Genomic DNA, 18526 nt, shown 5'->3' on the forward strand with positions numbered 1-18526 from the left:
ACCGGATGTGTTAAGAAGTTGGCAGTACTGAAATGTAAACTGGTATTAAAGCTAAAAGCCTTCCAGGGCAGTTCTTAATTATTTGTCTGTTGCTAAACACAATTTATTTCTATCAGCAGTCAACAGCCTGTGTTGTGTGGAGCCAGAAGCTAGCTTCAATGCGATGTGATGTACAAACTCAATGGCCTTTATTTACCATAATAATGCAATGCTGTTCAGCTCAGGGCTGGAGGACTGTAATCCTGCTACCGGTTTAGTATATCTGTATGAATTATGCTGGCCATACGCGAGGAGTTCTCTAATTGAGAGTGCTGGAAAAGCTCAGCATGTGATAATGAGCATGTTTGTGCACATGATGGTTACGTAAGTGCAAGTGATCGTTAGTATTCTGAATTTAACCCAATGCAGTTTGATTGTTCAAAGGAATGCTTGAATGCATTGCAGTGCAAAAATCAGGCTTGGTTTATCCATGCCAAAGCTGACTCTAAGGGGTTTATTTACTAAAACTGTAGAGTGCAAAATCTGGTGCAGCTCTGCATAGAAACCAATCAGTTTCCAGGTTCTTTTGTCAACACCTAATTGAACAAGCAGAAGATAGAAACTGATTGGTCACCATGCAAAGCTGCTCCAGATTTTGCACTCTCCAGTTTTAGTAAATCAACCCCTAAGGCCCCTTTCACACAGGGGAGTCCATCGGCGGATTCCGTTTTTCTCAGGGGGGGATCGATCCGCCGATCCCCCTGCTGAGAAGGCGAATGGCAGTTCTGCCTCTGCGCTGTGTGCGGGGACAGAGCTGTCAGGTCCCCGCTGTTCTCTATGGGGGAATCGGATGAGAACGGATAGTCTGTCCATTCTCATCCGATCCACTGGACGGATGGAAAATAGGGTTTCCATCTGTCCAGATTTGACGGATCGGATCGGATGTCAGCGAACATGTCTCTGCTGGTATCCGATGCCCCATAGAGATGCATGGGACATCCATTCAGATCCGCCAAAGAAACGGCCTGTGTGCAAGGGACCTAAGAGCTCGTTCATGTCTGCTGCAGGGATCACACTTACATGTGCAGCGCTCCCATCGCCTTTCATAGGAGTCTTACAGGTGAGCTGAGGTGAGGTCAGTTTTTCATTGCGAAGCAGCAATATGTCATCTCCTCACCGCTTGCTTTAAAGCTGAATTCCAGGAATTCAGCAACTTTGTAAAAAGTGCAGGCACACTATGTGGTAAGTCCAAGGAGGTGAATAATATCTCCTAAACTTGTCTCCATTATTTATGTCTAACAGGTTTATGTCTCTGACATATACTGACAGTCGAGGCTGGAAGAGAGGAGAGAGCAGCTATGCCTACCCCATCCCCTGTGCTGCCCAGTTAGAGAAGCCTTTGTTATTTGTGAATGAGTTTAGTTAATACAAAGGCTTCTGTGATTGGGCACGAGGATGGGGGGAGGTGGGCATAGCAACTGCACCAACTCTAATGTTTAACTGCTTCTGGACCGCCCGCCACAGTTTTACTGCGGTAGGCAGCCCCTCCTGCGAGAACCGACGTCAAGCATATGTCGGTCGCATGCCTGCAGCTAGGGGGTGAGCCACTCCTCAGCGGGGACTCCAATGCATGGGGCCAACCCCCATACAGTTAGAATCACTCCCCTAGGCTCACATTTAACCCCTTGATCACCCACAGTGTTAACCCTTTCCCTGCCAGTGTCATTATTACAGTAACAGTGCATATTTTTAGCACTAATTACTGTAGTAATGTCACTGGTACGCCCAAAAATGTCAGATAGGGGTCCGATCTGTCCGCTACAATGTCACAGTCCCGCTAAACATCGCAGATCACCACCATTACTAGTAAAAAAAACAAAATAAAACAATAAAAATGGCGTAAATCTTTCCCGCAGTTAGTAGACCCTATAACTTTTGCGCAAACCAATCAAAATAGGCTTATTGCAATTTTTTTTACCAAAAATATGTAGCAGAAAACAAATTAGCCTACAATGTTAAAAAATTTAGATTTTCTAATTTTTCTTTTTTTTTTGGGAAGTTATGTAGAAGAATGTGAAAATTATTGTTTTTTTTTGGCAGCTGCAGCTTGACATTGCATGCTATTGCTAAGTCTATCTACTACTAAGACCCCCAGATCTTTCTCCATTTTTGATACCCCCAGAGGTTCCCCCCAGAGCATGTATTTTGCTTTTGTGTTATTAGTCCCTAAGTGCAATACCTTGCACTTATCCACATTGAACCTCATTTGCCATGTAGTTGCCCGCTATGTGAAGTTATTGCCCTGCTCAATTTTGTGTCATCTGCAAAAACTGAGATTGAGCTACTGATCCCGTCCTCCCTCAATGCTATTTATGAATAAATTACACAAAATTGGACCCAGAACTGAGCCTTGGGGGACCCCACTTACCACCCCTGACCAGTCCAAGTATGCGTTATTTATTACCACCCTTTGGACACACCACTTTAACCAGTTCCCTATCCAAGAGCAAACCTTGTGGTTGATGCCTGTGGACCTTAATTTATAAATCAAGCCTTTGTGGGGAACTGAATTAAACGCCTTAGCAAAATCCAGGTACACCACATCCACTGGTCTCCCCCTATCTAGTTCACTGCTCACCTCCTTGTAGAATGTTAACAGATTGGTTTGACACGAATGCCCTTTTATAAACCTGTGCTGATTACTGCTGATGATATTATTGACTTTAGCAAACTCTACGATATAGTCCCTTATCATCCTCTCCAGAAGTTTACATACTATTGACGTCAGGCTGACTGACCTATAATTTCCTGGGCTATGCTTCTGCCCTTTTTTAAATATTGTTATTACGTTAGCTTTCCTTCAGTCACCTGGTACATTTCCTGTCATATTACTGTCAACAAAGATCAGGAACAGTGGTCTAGATATAACCTTACTGAGTTCTTTGAGTACTCTTGGATGTACGCCATCCGGGCCTGGTGATTTACTTGTGTTCATTTTATCCAGCCTTTCCCTAATTTCACCCTCTGTTAGCCATAGCAGCAAGTCCTGTGAAGTACTCATGGTTATTGTACCCCTCCTTTTCCTGTGTAAAGACTGAGGAGAAGAAAGCATTAAGTACACTATTTTAAAAGCATTAAGTACACATTTCATCACAATTCGTATTGATGCAGAGGTGAACGAGGGCTTGTTTTAAAGTGCCTGTACTGCTTATTCAGAATATGTAAATACTTAAGTGAGTAGGCTGGGCACTGGCTCACTTTAAGTGCTAAAGTGTGTTTTTTTTTTTTAATGGGGGGGGGGGGGGGGGGCTTAGTATAGTGAATGGAGCCATTCTTTTTTACCCCAGGCCATCATCTTTGGAGTGTAGGAAAATAATGGATTCTATGGAGTAGGACTTTGAGACCAACAAGACAGTAAAACCAGAATGGCCTTGTTTTAAAAGAAAATTGTAATGTAAAAAGGGAAAAAGAAGCAGTTTTAAATAAATGGCAATACCCATTGTGCTCCAATGGGGAATAACCTCCCTTACTTTTGGGATTTGTGATGGAAGTAAGACATGCAGATACCTTCTGATTTTAGCTGTGCTTTACATTGGATCAGTGAAAGGATCTGCGGTACCTTTTAGCCCATCATACCATAACCTTGGTATGCTATCTTTCATCTGGTAGATAGCAATTGGCCTTTAGGACACAGGGTCTTTATACATCCCTGTTGCCCCAAAAAGGTTTCATGGGGCAGATGATAAAAATTGCATTGAGGCCATCCACAACTGAGTAAGAAAAATAAACATTTTTTTTTTAAAATAAGGCTATAAGGTACCATAATCATTATTTACCCTGCTATTTAAGAATACCTATGTAGGTGTCTGTGCCTGTGTGTGTGTGTTCAGCAGAGGTGAAGTAGTTATATTGCCATGTAATGAGTTGCCAAGACCTTACCTTGAGAACTGCATTTTATGGCCCTACAGATCTGCGTCTACAAGCACAGTCGTAAAGAGTAAGCAATTCAGGGAATGGATACTAAAATAGTAACTTGTATAGATAATATAATGTATTGAGGTTTTAAACCTCTTACTTATAGCTTTGGGAAAATAAATGGAAGATAGTATTGGAAAAATAAAAACTAGCTATATGCACTGCGATGAAATTATTAAAGTAGAGTGTAATAATTAAACAACTTAAATAATTTGTAAGACCGAATGAATACTGTGCAAAATCAGTTCAAGAAGGAGCAAAAAGTTCAAAAGATACACACAAAGGATTAATACATGAAACATCTACAAGACCTACAGTCTGAATCCAAAATAATTGCAGGGATAAAAATACAAAAAGGAACATAAGGCTGTATCGTTGTCTGTTATATTGGTTTTGGGATCAGAGAATATTTGAAAGTTTAGTTAAATTTGACCTTGCATCAATAATAATTTGCAATTAAGCATATGCGGCACTAAGCCTGGTTAACACCTAAGCATTTTTAGTGCATTTTCAGTTTTGCAGAAACACATTACAGTTTAACCACTTGCCGACTGCCTAACGCCGATCTACGTCGGCAGTCAGCCCCTCACAGGCAAAGTGACGTAGGGCTACGTCACTAGCTTGTGAGGGTCTAGGGAGCGAGCGCGCGCCCCCGGAGGCGCGCTCCCGCTCCCGCGTGGTCACGGACCCCCCCGCGCGTGTGACCAGCGGACCCGATGTCCGCCGGTCACTCGGCGATCGGCGGGGGAGAGGGAGAATGTCAGGCAGCTTGTGTAAACAAGCTGCCTGTCATTCTCCTCGCTGTAAAGACACTGATAAAACGGATCTAGTATGTAGATCCGTTGATCAGTGTCCTTACAGCTCAAGCCACAGCCAATCACAGTAGAAAGCACGCCCCTAGGGATACACACAGCCCCTCCCTTCCAAATAAAGTTAACCCCTTCACAACCAGTGTATTTTTACAGTAACAGTGCATATGTATAGCACTGATTACTGTAGAAATGTCACTGGTAACCCCAAAAGTGTCACAAATGTCAGTCAAGGGTCCGATCTGTCCGCCCCAATGTCGCAGTACCGCAAAAAAAATCGCAGATCGCCGCCATTACGCGTTAAAAAAAAAAACAACAAAAATGACAAAAATCTTTCCCTTTGTTAGTAAACGCGATATCTTTTGCGCAAACCAATCAAAATACGCTTTTTGCGATTTTTTTTACCAAACATATGTAGCATAAAACAAATTGGCCGAAAATTTTAAAAAATTTTGATTTTTACTTTTTTTTTGGGGGGGAATTTCATATAAAAAAATGTGAAAAATATTGTTATTTTTGCAAAATTGACGCTCTTTTTTTGTTTATAGCGCGTGATCAAAAAATCGCACAGGTGATCAAATACCACCAAAAGAAAGCTCTGTTTGTGGGAAAAAAAGGACGTCAAATTCGTTTAGGTACAGCGTCGCACGACCGCGCAATTGTCCGTTAAAGTCACGCAGTGCCGAATCGCAAAATACCCCCTGGTCAGGAAGGGGGTAAAATCTTCCGGGGCTTAAGTGGTTAACGTGGTTTCCTATGGGTGACATTTACGTCTGTGCATTTTATTTTTGTTTTTTGATTCCATAGACTTCAATGGATCAAAAACGTGTATTAAAAAATGCAAAATGCACCTGAAAACTGCATAGGTTTGAACAAGGCCTTAATATGTGCATGTCCAACTCAGGTATTTCTAACTTCTCACACAGATTACAGTTTTCCTGACAATGCCCTCATGTGTTTTTTATCCAGAAGGATAGTGTTATTTTTTTCCAGTGTCAGCAACTACCTCCAGGACTAAGGCTGGCCATACACTATACAATTTTCTTATTCAATTTCCTTTAGATTTACCTTAAACTATGTAGTGCAAGGGCCTGCCTGACTGCATACAAACTGAAAGTGTTTAGGTTTGACCCTATATTACATGGTTTTGGTAAATATAAAGGAAAGTTGAACAAGAAAATTGTATAGTGTATGGCCAGCCTTAGGCCCTGTTCAGACCTCGCATAGCAGGAACGGGCATTCCCACTTGGGATTTTTAAGCGGGATTTACAGGCGTTTCCATGTGTCGGGCAAAGGGCAGACCATTCACTTCAAAGGGATGCCCTATGCGCATTTTTCACCCAAAATAAACTATTGTGTTTTTTTTGGGCGACGAGCTTTGCGCAATTTTTAAACATGCATTTTCTGTCACAAAATTGCACCATGTTTAAAGTGATATTAAGAATGAATGGCACCCAAATGCACATCACACAATTTGGAATTGGGTGCTTCTGCCAGCCAGGTGTGAATGGTACCTAAGATGCTAGCTCAAAGATTCAGAGATGTATAGTAACTAAGTAGAACTACTTCACTACTGTACTTAAGTATCGAAAGGCGGTATCTGTACTTTCCTAGAGTAGAATTTTTTTCTCCTACTTCCACTTTTACTTCACTACATTTTTTTCAATGATTTCAATACTTGTACTCCGATATTTTTTTTTTGTGCTGCATAGTTACTCGTTACAATTATAAAAATTACCACTGCCAGAACAGTAGATGGCAGGTTTCATGAAGCTCAAAACATGTGTATTATCAGCGCATACGAAAATAAAAGCTACTGTATGTATAAATAAAAGCTGCATTTGAAATAATAAAAAACAATATGATGTTCAAACTTTTGACTTCTTTCTTTAATAACTACATAACACAGTACTTGTACTTCTACTTTCAGTACTTGAGTAGCAATTTTTTTTTCAAAACTACTGGTACTTTTACTTTCAGTACTTGAGTAGCAAAATTTTTTAAAAAACTACTTGCAATACTTAAGTACAAAAAATGTTGAATACTTTAGTACTTCTACTCAAGTCACTTTTTGATCGAGCACTTCCACTTCTACTCAAGTCACTTTTTGATCGAGTACTTGTACTTTTACTCAAGTATGGGTTTTGAGTACTTTATACAACTCTTGGCACAACCATGTACTGTATATCCTGATGCCTGTACAGTTCTTGGTTCTGCCACAGCCTCTCGCTGACTTGCTACAAAATTACAATATTGCAGACTGATACACTGTTGGAAATTGGACAAGACCCCTTTGACATGGACTCGATCCCTTTTTCTCAGCAGGGAATATGTCTGTTGATCCCCTGCTGAGCTTAGTGGAGTGGATGTATGACAAATCTGTGCCTGTTCCGCTTATGCAGAGTGGTCACCGACACAGCCCATTCTTCTCTATGGGCATTCAGGTGTAAGCAGACCGGCTGTCCGTTTACACTCAACTGGCCTCTGATCTGATCTGCCCAGAGGGGAACGGGTAACCTTTGGTTTGTTTTTGCTCGATCATATTGATTGTAGGTAGGTGGGTGTAAATGGACACAAGTCCATTTACATCAGCCACTCCATAGAGGTGAATGGAGGGTCCGCCTGAAAAATAGACAGGTGGACCTGATCTGACCATTTGTGTGAAAAAGGCCTAAGGTGTTTCTTCCTGCCTGAAACTGATTCATTACATCTTCTCAGCTGTGCATTTACTAGACTGGAACTCCAGGATGGCTTTTTAATGATAAAAAATGGACCCTTTTTGAATTATACCATTGCTGCATATTGTGACATGCCAAAAATGTATTTAGACAGATGTGTACATTTACTGAAAGGTCCTCAATAAAAAGGCAGAGTATTATGCAAAGTGCAATAACCCACAGAAAACATCAGGATAATAATTTATCTTTATCTCATGTGAGTGCACAAATTAAAACTGATCAGGTACTGAGGTTTACAGACCTTTCACTATTTTAATAGACTAGTAGATCTGTAGATAATGATGCTGATTATGGGGGTTATGTTGCTAACTGATTACCAGCACCCTCATTTGTGGTATCAAGTAATACAGACACTGGTAAATACAGTATTTCACCTTTATAACAACATCTTTTCTTTTTCAGGTTTGGTACATGGATGGCTACCTAAAAGGTCGAAGAGTCTTAGAATATCGCAGCCTCAATGACTTTATCAAGGGCCAGAACTTCGTACAACACCTCCTCCCTCATCCTTGGGCTGGTACTGGCCACGTGGTTTACAATGGATCTCTGTATTACAACAAGTACCAGAGCAACATTGTGGTAAAATATCACTTCCGATCACGTAGTGTCTCCGTCCAGAGGAACCTCAACAATGCTGGCTACAACAACACCTTCCCTTACTCCTGGGGTGGATTCTCCGACATTGACTTCATGGTGGATGAAAATGGGCTCTGGGCAGTTTACACAACTAATCAGAATGCAGGAAATATTGTTGTCAGCAAGCTGGACCCCCTAACGCTGGAGATCCTCCAGACCTGGGACACTGGCTACCCAAAACGCAGTGCTGGAGAATCCTTCATGATATGCGGCACCCTCTATGTAACCAATTCCCATTTAGCAGGAGCCAAGATCTACTTTGCATATTACACCAATTCTTCTACTTATGAATACACAGATATCCCATTCCATAATCAGTATTCACACATATCTATGCTGGACTACAACCCACGAGAGAGAGTCCTGTACACCTGGAATAATGGTCATCAAGTTCTCTATAATGTCACTCTGTTCCATGTTATAAAGACTTCTGGAGAGTGATGTGAACTGCATAGGACTCATCTCACCTTTCTTTGTTTCTTTCTTGGTTTAATTCTTTTTACAGTCTGAGATTATCAATTATTTCTATGAAACGCACAGAACACAAAAGACTTTCACGTGGTTGAGTGAGCATGGTATCAAATATACTTTTTTTTTTCTGGTGGAAAATAAAGACAGTATTTGACATTGGTACCGTTTGGCCAGTGGTATTTTTTCAATATGTGATGATACGTTTCAGAATATTCATATATAGTATAGTGTGGTGATGTTAAACAGCCAGTCAACCTTTAAGGGCCTCAGAAATAAACCAAAGCTGCTCCAAATGGCAGCATATTACACATTTTATTATATTAAAGAAAAATAAAACAAATCGACACATATGAAAAGTAAGTCAGAGATGTTAGTAAATATTAGATGTAAAATACATTATTATTCTTTAAAGAGGAACTTTGGAAGCTGTGCCGAAGGGCGACAAGCAGAAGGCAAATGAGTACTACCTGTAGAGGTGGGGCTTAGCTTCCTTATATTGGTTCCCTCCTTCTTAATGACTAGTTATCTAAAAAAGTAGAAGCCAAGGTACTGCTTCTCTTCAGCAAAGAGAACAGCGAATAGCACAGTAGCGCCATGAGCGAATCCCACTACAAATCTTATAAGACTAGAAGTCGGAGGCAGCAGTGCCTTAAATACACTCTGTTATGAGTCTTTTGGTATACGGGTGCCTGGACACAGTCACATGTCAGGGAAAGGAATGAGGCGAACATACTGGGGCTCAGTTCGAGGAGGCAGGTTTGGCAAACTATCTTTATGTCCGGCTGCCAAATTTGAAACCCACTGAAGTCAATGGAAGCTAAATGCTAAAAACAATGATGGCCATTTTCTAGTCTAATTAGCAAGGGATATCCAACCAAATGGCATAGAGGGTTGTGCACTGCCCTAGGGAACAAGTACCAAAGCAACAAATCTTTTTGGCAGGGAGAAGTGATTTTAATAAAGCCTAAAGCTAATCTAAAAAAAAAATTCTAAATCCCTTTTAATAACATGTCATAGGGATACTCTTAACCTGCCTATAAAGTGGGGCATCAGTAGGATGTCAACAACCTACTACAGCAAAATTGGCATTTACAAATAAAAATTGATAGCAAAAGATGTTGTTTCGCTTCATCTATACCAGACCCTTATCCTGGATGTGGGTCTGGTAAGGATTTTAAACAGGAACCCCATGGAAAAAACAAAAAGCTTGGGACCCCCCAAGAGAATCGTGGCTGGCCAGGAAATGGAAGGGGGGGTGTGCATGTGATACCCTAAAATCATACCAGGCCATATGCTCTCAACATGGGGAGAAAGCCTTGTCAGTGGGAATCCCCTGGCAAAGCACATTGTTCCCATGTTGTTGAGGACAAGAACCAATTCCCCACAACCCTGGGCAGGTGTTTGTGGGGTTCTACAGGCAGAGGGACTTATCTGAATCTGGATCTCATATGAATGAGTATGAGGTGCCTAGTACCCCTGCTTGTTCACCAAAAGATGTAAAAATTAAATAAATATGCACACTTTTTGACAAGCCCTTTAAAAAAAAAAAAAAAAAAAAAAAAGGAGCCACTGAAAAAGTTTCATGATGTAAACCCATCATCAGTCCTGTCATCCAGTGATTCAGATCCATATTAGTTCATGATGAACAATGCCCGTCAAAATGATCTGTTTCCAACAACCGCTTGCAACAAATGACAGTTCCTAATCCCTGTCGCAGGGAGATATCACTGACCATATACAGACATGGCTATTTTTGTTTAATGATGTTATGGGGATTCCCATGACTTCATTGACTGCATATAGTCATGGTCACATTGTGGTACATTTTTTGATATTTTTTTAAATAAAGATTTGTCAAAAAGAATGTGTCTTTATTTGCTATTTACATTTTCTTTGTGGGTGATTAGAGGTGTCCTCAGAACAGAAAGTGAGGGGAAATGTTTTTAATGGTGCCCCAGATAGCAGTAAAGCCTAAAACAATAGTAACCAAAACTAAAAAAAAAAAAAGCTTAGGGTAAAGAAGATACACATGAAAGCGGAATTTAAGGAATAGATTTTTTTTATAGTTACATTGGTCCAGCTTGGACCTATGTAAGTATAAATATTCCATATCTGAGGGTCTGCTGTGGAAGGGGACAATTACTGTAGTAGTCATCACCACTACTTCAATGATCTCTGTCTTCTGTTATGAGTGTCTGCCCTGCAACATATTGGACACAGGGGATCACATGCGCCATTCGCAAAATGCCTTTAATTTTTATTAATAAATGCAAGGCGTTCTCGGGTTGAACATGATGGAGAGATGGGACCTCCTCCTTCAAAGAGACCACACATTTTATCAATTGATGAAAATGCAAGGCGTTTTTTAAATGGCGCCCATGCCAACTAAGCAACCCCGTGTGCTCACTATACATCAGGCCAGCTGCTCAGCATAGAACCCAGACAACACCAGCGATCACTGTAGTAGTGGTGACTACTACAGTGATTCTTTGCTTTCACAGTGGTTCCATATTCTATGTATAGCATATGCATACTTACATTGCTCCAAGCTGGGCCAATGTAACTATGCAGAAAATACCTGGAATTCTGCTTTAAGGCCTTGAAACCATACAGTGTTGGGAACAACCTAATAGTTAGGTTAGGGTTAGAGCACAGGATATATGGGGGGGGGGGGACTGATTTTTTTTTTTTAAAGTTCTTGGCACTGAGAGCTAATGTACTGCCATATAGCAGGAATGTACCTAGGGATAGCACAGTTAGGCTTTTTTTTTTTTACCGGCTCATATAAACTCATTTTGAGATGAAAGCAAGTAAAATGAATTGTTACACAGAAAAGAGGATGAAATGTATAGCTAATATTCTGTATTCAAAATGTCAGCTGTGGCTGTGAAATGTTTTGTAACCAGGGTGTGACTTTTAATGTGTTTGACTCTGAAAACGGTGACTTTGTCAGCCTGTGGACGCACATTAAATAAGAAGCCGCATTTATTGTTTTTATTGTTCACTATTAAAAAATCCACCTGAGATGATGTGTTTGTGGGCTCGAACTGTGTTCATCCAAATTTTATTATGTAAGGAGCAACTTAATATTCAGAGAAGCTCACAGTCTAGAAGAGGAACTTCGGCACAGAAGTGTAGTATGGTAAGCGATAAAAAAAAAGACAAGGGTATTGCAGCTACCAACCAACAATATATACTCAAAACACCCACAAGATATTTACAATATATACTCCCCTACATATCGAATAATCCAACTGCAGCATACACTTTGGAATTGAATGACCTGCACAATAATTTATTAGGAAAATGCAAAGATGGGTAAAAAACTCTACAAGTAACAACTGAAATACAGTAGCAACTGACCTGAAGTATTCTTCTATAAGGTCTTTAAAGTCACGATTGTTATAACACACTTGTATCTGAAAAGTCATATGTTAGGCTCCCAGCCAAACCACACCACCCTATGGGACATTTAATACAGTATATAGTCACTGCAGATGCTGCTTACAACACCTAAAGGTGAAGTATGGCCAAAGCTCTTTAGTAGTCGAACAATTCTCCTGCACTCGAGTATAACATAGGCCGGAAGGAAGAGAGATATTTCAAACTTGAGTGGACAAGCTTGTGGTCTTGCTGCCCCTTCAGGATCAAGGGTATCCGAAACCAACTAGGAGACAACAAAAAAAGAAAAAGGGCGCACCGACCTAGTGCATTACCACTAAAAATGTGTTAAAAATGTTAAAAAGTATATATTATACTCACAAAGCAGGTGTGTATAACCACACATCAACATAATACACATATAGTCTCCAAGGTAGCCAAGGAACCGCACTGTGCTGAATGGTATACAGTGTGCCGCATGGGGCTGCTGTGTCTAGGTTGACGCGTTTCAGGGGCGAACCCCCTTCCTCAGAGCCAAAAAAGAGTTGCTGCTGGCTCTTTAGGCCACACTTCTCAGGTAGGTCACAAGAGTGCACTTCTGTTCTCCTGTGACCCAGATTTAGCCAACAGCGGACTGAAGCTCGCTGTCAGCTGATGTCACAGAGCCGGTCCAGGCTCTGCAAGGATCCTGACAATAATGCCTGACTGGCAGAAGGTTTAGCCTCTGAGCGAGCCACTGAGCCAGCTTCTTCCATCCCATTCACAGTGAGCACTGGAAGGGCAGAGCACAGAGAAGACCTGAGAACTGATCGCTTAGTTCTCCATGTAGAGCCAACGGGGGACAGCTGCAGATCAGATTAGTGCTGCAGCCATCTAAATGAGTACAAATTATTTTTTTCTTTTTATTCCGTACTTCTTATACCACAGTTTACAGCAATGTACCTCATGGGCATTTATAGGGTCGTAAAAGACCAGGGGCACCTCTGGGCACACAGTTTAAACTGTTGATGGGCTGGTAGGATACCATGATGACCTTGCTGGATCAAATTTGAGACAAATAAAATCTTTTTAAGTAAACAAAATCTTAATTGGTCTAAAAACCAGTAACATTGAATTATAATGACAAAAAAAAAATATTAGATGGATTAACCACTTTACGTCTGCCTGCAGTAATATTACTGCGGCAAAGTGGCTCGTTATCGTCTGATGATGTAGTACTCGCTCGCTCCCACTGTATTCAGTCACAGCGGGAGTCGGGCCAGGGGAGGAGCAGCGGCGATCGCCGCCGCTCTTCCCCGATCGTCGGGGATCTAGTGTGGAGATCCGCCTGCTTGTGTAAACACAAGCGGGCGGATCTCCTAAGTGACAGGCAGGTTCAGATTGCAGGGTTCAGCATTGCTGATAGGATCTGTCCTTGTGTCACATAGTCACCTCCCCCCACACACGTCAGTAAGCACCAGGCATACATTAACCCCTCCCTCTCCAATAAAATTAACCCCTTCCCTGCCAGTGTCATTTTTACAGTAACAGTGCATATATATAGCACTTATTACTGCAGTAATGTCACTGGTACCCCCAAAAGTGTCAAAAATGTCAGTCAAGGGTCCGATCTGTCCGCCACAATGTCGCAGTCCCGCAAAAAAAATCGCAGATCGCCGCCATTACGCATTAAAAAAAAAAAAAACACCAAAAATGACATAAATCTTTCCCTTAGTTAGTAAACGCAATAACTTTTGCACAAACCAATCAAAATACGCTTATTGTGATTTTTTTTACCAAACATGGGTAGCAGAAAACAAATTGGCCAAAAATTAAAAAAAAAATTGGTTTTTACATCTTTTTTGGGGGGAATTTCATATAAAAAAATGTTAAAAATATTGTTATTTTTTCAAAATAAACGCTCTTTTTTTGTTTATAGCGCAAAAAGTAAAAATCGCACAGGTGATCAAATACCACCAAAAGAAAGCTCTGTTTGTGGGAAAAAAAGGACGTAAATTTCGTTTGGGTACGGTGTCGCACAACCGCGCAATTGTCAGTTAAAGTCGCACAGCGCCGAATCGCAAAAAGTGGCCCAGACGTAAGACAGCAAAATGCTCCGGTGGTAAAGTAGTTAAAAGGTAGTTAAAATATTCGACCGTTCAAAACTGTATACTTAGAATGTATTATCTCCATATTTTAAAAGATACCAGGTGCACCCAGTGGAGGACCTGGGGCATGTGCCCCGGCAACACTCCTGACGTAAACCTATTTTAGGAAGATGGTACCATACCGGACATGGATCGCCACCTCTTTTTCTAGTTTGACTAAGCAGACCGCTTTCAAAGACCCTAAGGGACACGCTAACCATTGCATACCCCCCAACTTTTTGAGATAACCATTGCATACCCCCCAACTTTTTGAGATAACCATTGCATACCCCCCAACTTTTTGAGATAACCATTGCATACCCCCCAACTTTTTGAGATAAGAATGAGGGACACCTATTAGCAAAAGTTTGTAGGCATAGGACACACACCCTGCCATACCCCCTTAAAGAAGATTTATTAAAATAAAAATGATTAGTTAAACCCACAAGTGCTTTATTTTACCACTACTATTTCTTTATAGTGGCTTTTGAAATTTACAAATGCAGTAATTTAGAAATTGGATAAAAGGTTTAGCACGGGGAAACACCTTTTGAAAGAAAAAAAGTGCTTTTTATATACAACTATATAGATCGGACCAAAATGAGGGACCAATGAGGAGGAAAGAGAGACTTTGTTCCAAATCAGGGAACGTCCCTTGTAATCAGGGACAGTTGGGAGCTATGTCATCGACTTACTGTAACCTTGACCCTCCTTGCTGGCAATCTCTGCACTCCAGCCCTGAAAGCCTGAAGCTTCAATCAGGTAAAAGACTAAAAGTAGCCCTCTCTGACTACTTGCCCAGGCCTTATTCTTTGGCTTTCAGCTTTTCTTCTTTAGATCTTTCTATATTCTTCCTTGCAACTATATAGGTCACCATATATACCCTTGAATTTAAAAAAAAAATGAAAAATATACAAAGCATGGCATGCATTTTAAAAGAGAAAACACTTTATATAGCATGAAAAAAAAAAAATACATGATGATGAAACACAAAAGTGTGAACTAGACCCTAAATGTATCTGCCTTGCCTCTAGTACCTATAAACATCATACATTTGCCTGGTTGTGCAAGGAAAAAATAACATGATTTTATTTTTTTACAGAGCACAGCCTGCTGCTCTCGGCCAGGTCTCTGCTGTGGCGGCGTTTGCAAAAACATAACATAAAGATAGTTTTAAAGCAGTTGCACTAGCAGTAGTTTACAAACCATTTATTGGGTTTTTTAAAGGATACGTGCATGACTAGTCATAAGAAAGAAATATGTTCCCTCTCTGCATTTTCTAATCTTTTTTGAGTAAAAAATACCTCACCTGATGCAGAAGCCCAGCAAGTTAGTAATGGGGTTTTCATGGAACTACAAGCACTGAGAAAATAAAAATGTCCATTCCCTCTGTCGCTAGTCTTTTTTTGAGTAAGAAATACTTAGCTTTCTTTGGCACTTCAGCTTGGCCCATGTGCCCAGCAGCCCCGTAGGCTGTATTTGATTTCTGCTGACCTTTAAGCGATTGGATAGGCAGAAATGATTACAGACTCTGGGGTTGCAAGGTGCATGCACCACTCTGGAAAGGACCTTATCTTTGCCTTTCTTTGAAATCCTGAGCTCTAACTTCCTATGTGTTACAGTGGTTTCTACTATCACAAGATGAGTATTTCTTGTTCAATGTCTTTTATTGAAATTTTGAATGCATAACAGAAAACGTGAACCAGCATGTGTACATATAATGGTTACAAAACATTACATACACTATATTACCAAAAGTATTGGGACGTCTGCCTTTAAAAGCACATGAACTTTAATGGCACCCCAGTCTTAAGCTGGATACACACTATCCAACTTTTGTGGTTAGATTTCCTTCAGATTTACCTTTTCTATGTAGTGCAAGGGCCTGCCAGATTGCATACAAATTGAAAGTGTTTAGGTTTGACCTCATATTATATGGTTTTGGTAAGTCTAAAGGAAAAAGTCTTCAGAAAATCTTATAGTGTGTATGACCCATTAGTCCGTAGGGTTCAATATTGAGTTGGACCCTATAACAGCTTCAACTCTTCTGGGAAGGCTGTCCACAAGGTTTAGGAGTGGGTCTATGGGAATGTTTGACCATTTGTGAGGTCAGGCACTGATGTGGATGAGAAGGCCTGGCTTGCAGCCTTTACTCTAATTCATCCCAAAGGTGTTCTGTCAGGTTGAGGTCAGGACTCAGTGACTCAGGACTGTGCAGGCCAGTCAAGTTACTCCACCCAAAACTCACTTATCCATATCTTTATTGACCTTGCTTTGTGCACTCATCCAAATCATTTGGTGGAGGGGGGATTATGGTGGGGGGTTGTTTTTCAGGGGTTGGGCTTGGCTGCTTAGTTCCAGTGAAGGGAACTCCTAAGGCGTCAGCATACCAAGACATTTTGGACAATTTCATGCTCACAACTTTGTGGGAACAGTTTGGGAATGGCCCCTTCCTGTTCCAACATGACTGCACACCAGTGCACAAAGCAAGGTCCATAAAAGCCATGGAAGAGCGAGTTTGCAGTGGAGGAACTTGACTGGCCTGCACAAATGACTGACCACACAAATACGCTTCTGGAAGAATGGTCAAACATTCCCATAGACACACTCCTAAACCTTGTGGACAGCCTTCCCAGAAGAGTTGAAGCCGTTATAGCTTCAAAGGGTGGGCCAACTCAATATTGAACCCTACGGACTAAGACTGGGATGCCATTAAAATGCATGTGCGTGTGAAGGCAAGCCAATACTTTTCCAATACTTTTGGTAATAAAGTGTATGTATAAGGGCTATACTGAGGAGGAGACTGTTAGCCTCTTTCTGAAGAATAAATATGTGCCCTATGTGTCAAGAAAAATAAACCATATGTGTCTCAATACATAGAAGTCATGCAACTGTTAGTCTGCAAGGTAATGTTGCTTTTCAAATGGTAGAAAGAAAGGCCAGAACTTATTCATTGCAGGCTATAAGTAATATATGTATATGTAGATGTATATGTAGTGTTTACTCAAATTTAAACAAAAAAAGTACAGTCTACTTTCTCTACTGCATATGGTGCTCTCCCGCAGTGCACTGTGGTTGGAGAGGAAGTCAAGAGAAACAGGGTTCCTCTATATTTTCCTGGGTCACTTGGGAAGCTATCCTATTTGATGCTGCCACCCCATGTAACTTTAACAGACATCTAGCTCCCAGGTTTGGCACACATTTTTGGTAGAGCAGAGACAGGTACCTCGCCTGGTAGGGATAGAACTAGTAGCAGAGAAAGGTTCCTGACGAGGAGGGGAAGCATAGGGCTTGCAACTTTTCTAGACATCTGCCTGCATAGGCACAAGATGGCCAGGCCACATTCTACCCCTTTCTATGGGCACTGTCAGTTCGACTGAAACCTGCTCTCTGCACGATGTTTGAACTGTGAGTGTTACTAGATGGGGCTGCCTTCCCACTGGATTATTTGTGTATTTGCATTATTTTAATACAAGTTCTTAATTTCACTGGGACTAAGTGTGTTATTGCCACTGCACCACACTGCGCTGCACCCAACCTACAAGTGGAGTATTTAAAAAGAAGTACCAAAGAAAAGTGACCTTTTTGAGATCAGGGCCTGGTAAATTCTTTCAAAATCTCCTATATCCCAAAAGAAGAGAACACAGTTTATAAACACATAATGAAAATATGGGAATGCAACTTGTATGGAGCAAAAAAAAAATGTCTTAAAAAGCACAAAGGGGTTGGGTGTCAGAGGGGAGGGGGGGGGGTGGTGACAGAGGGCAGACTAGGGGCTTGTAGCACTATGGGCATGCCTGGTAGCTTTATGGGCAGTCTAGGGGCTGGGTGGCCCTGTTGGAAGTTAAGAGATCTGCAGCCAGTAGAGGGCTGGAGGCTGCAGTCTGGTGGTGGAGAACCACTGGTGTAGGTAACAAAAATATTAATTCACAAAGGACAACATCTGTGAAAATCCTTCTCCATTCCTCAATTGTTGTATTAGTAAAGCCTTTCCTCTCAGAAATTGCTGGATTTTGTGGTATTTACCTATATTCTGAAAATGTCAGAGAACAAGTGTCAGGCTGAATGTCAAGCCCTAAGGTCATCATATCTCCTGCTGTATAGTTACATGTCTGTGTGTAAATCAAATACCTAACTTACTAGCAGCTGCATTAATACAGCAAAGTGACACAAAATATCTCATAAAAGCAGTGCTTAACCACTTTACCACCGGAGGATTTTGCTGTCTTACGTCCAGGCCACTTTTTGCGATTCGGCACTGTGCGACTTTAACTGACAATTGCATGGTCATGCAACGCCATACCCAAACGAAATTTACGTCCTTTTTTCCCACAAACAGAGCTTTCTTTTGGTGGTATTTGATCACCTGTGCGATTTTTACTTTTTTGCGCTATAAACAAAAAAATAGCGA

At 41.1% G+C, this 18526-nt stretch overlaps 1 protein-coding gene across 2 annotated transcripts in view; it reads left to right on the forward strand.

The window, feature by feature from the left end:
* The window catches only part of OLFM2 (olfactomedin 2), a 551253-nt gene extending 542486 nt beyond the window's left edge, over positions 1-8767 (forward strand). For both annotated transcript variants that reach the window (XM_082255512.1, XM_082255513.1), the window contains exon 6: positions 7904-8767. In XM_082255512.1, coding sequence (XP_082111638.1) covers positions 7904-8578 — 675 coding nt within the window. In that variant the 3' untranslated portion in view covers positions 8579-8767. The remainder of the gene's footprint in view (positions 1-7903) is intronic.
* Positions 8768-18526: the final 9759 nt, after the last annotated feature.

This window comes from Pelophylax lessonae, assembly GCF_965119305.1.
Source record: "Pelophylax lessonae genome assembly, chromosome: 4".
In the NCBI taxonomy this organism is placed as follows: Eukaryota; Metazoa; Chordata; class Amphibia; order Anura; family Ranidae; genus Pelophylax; species Pelophylax lessonae.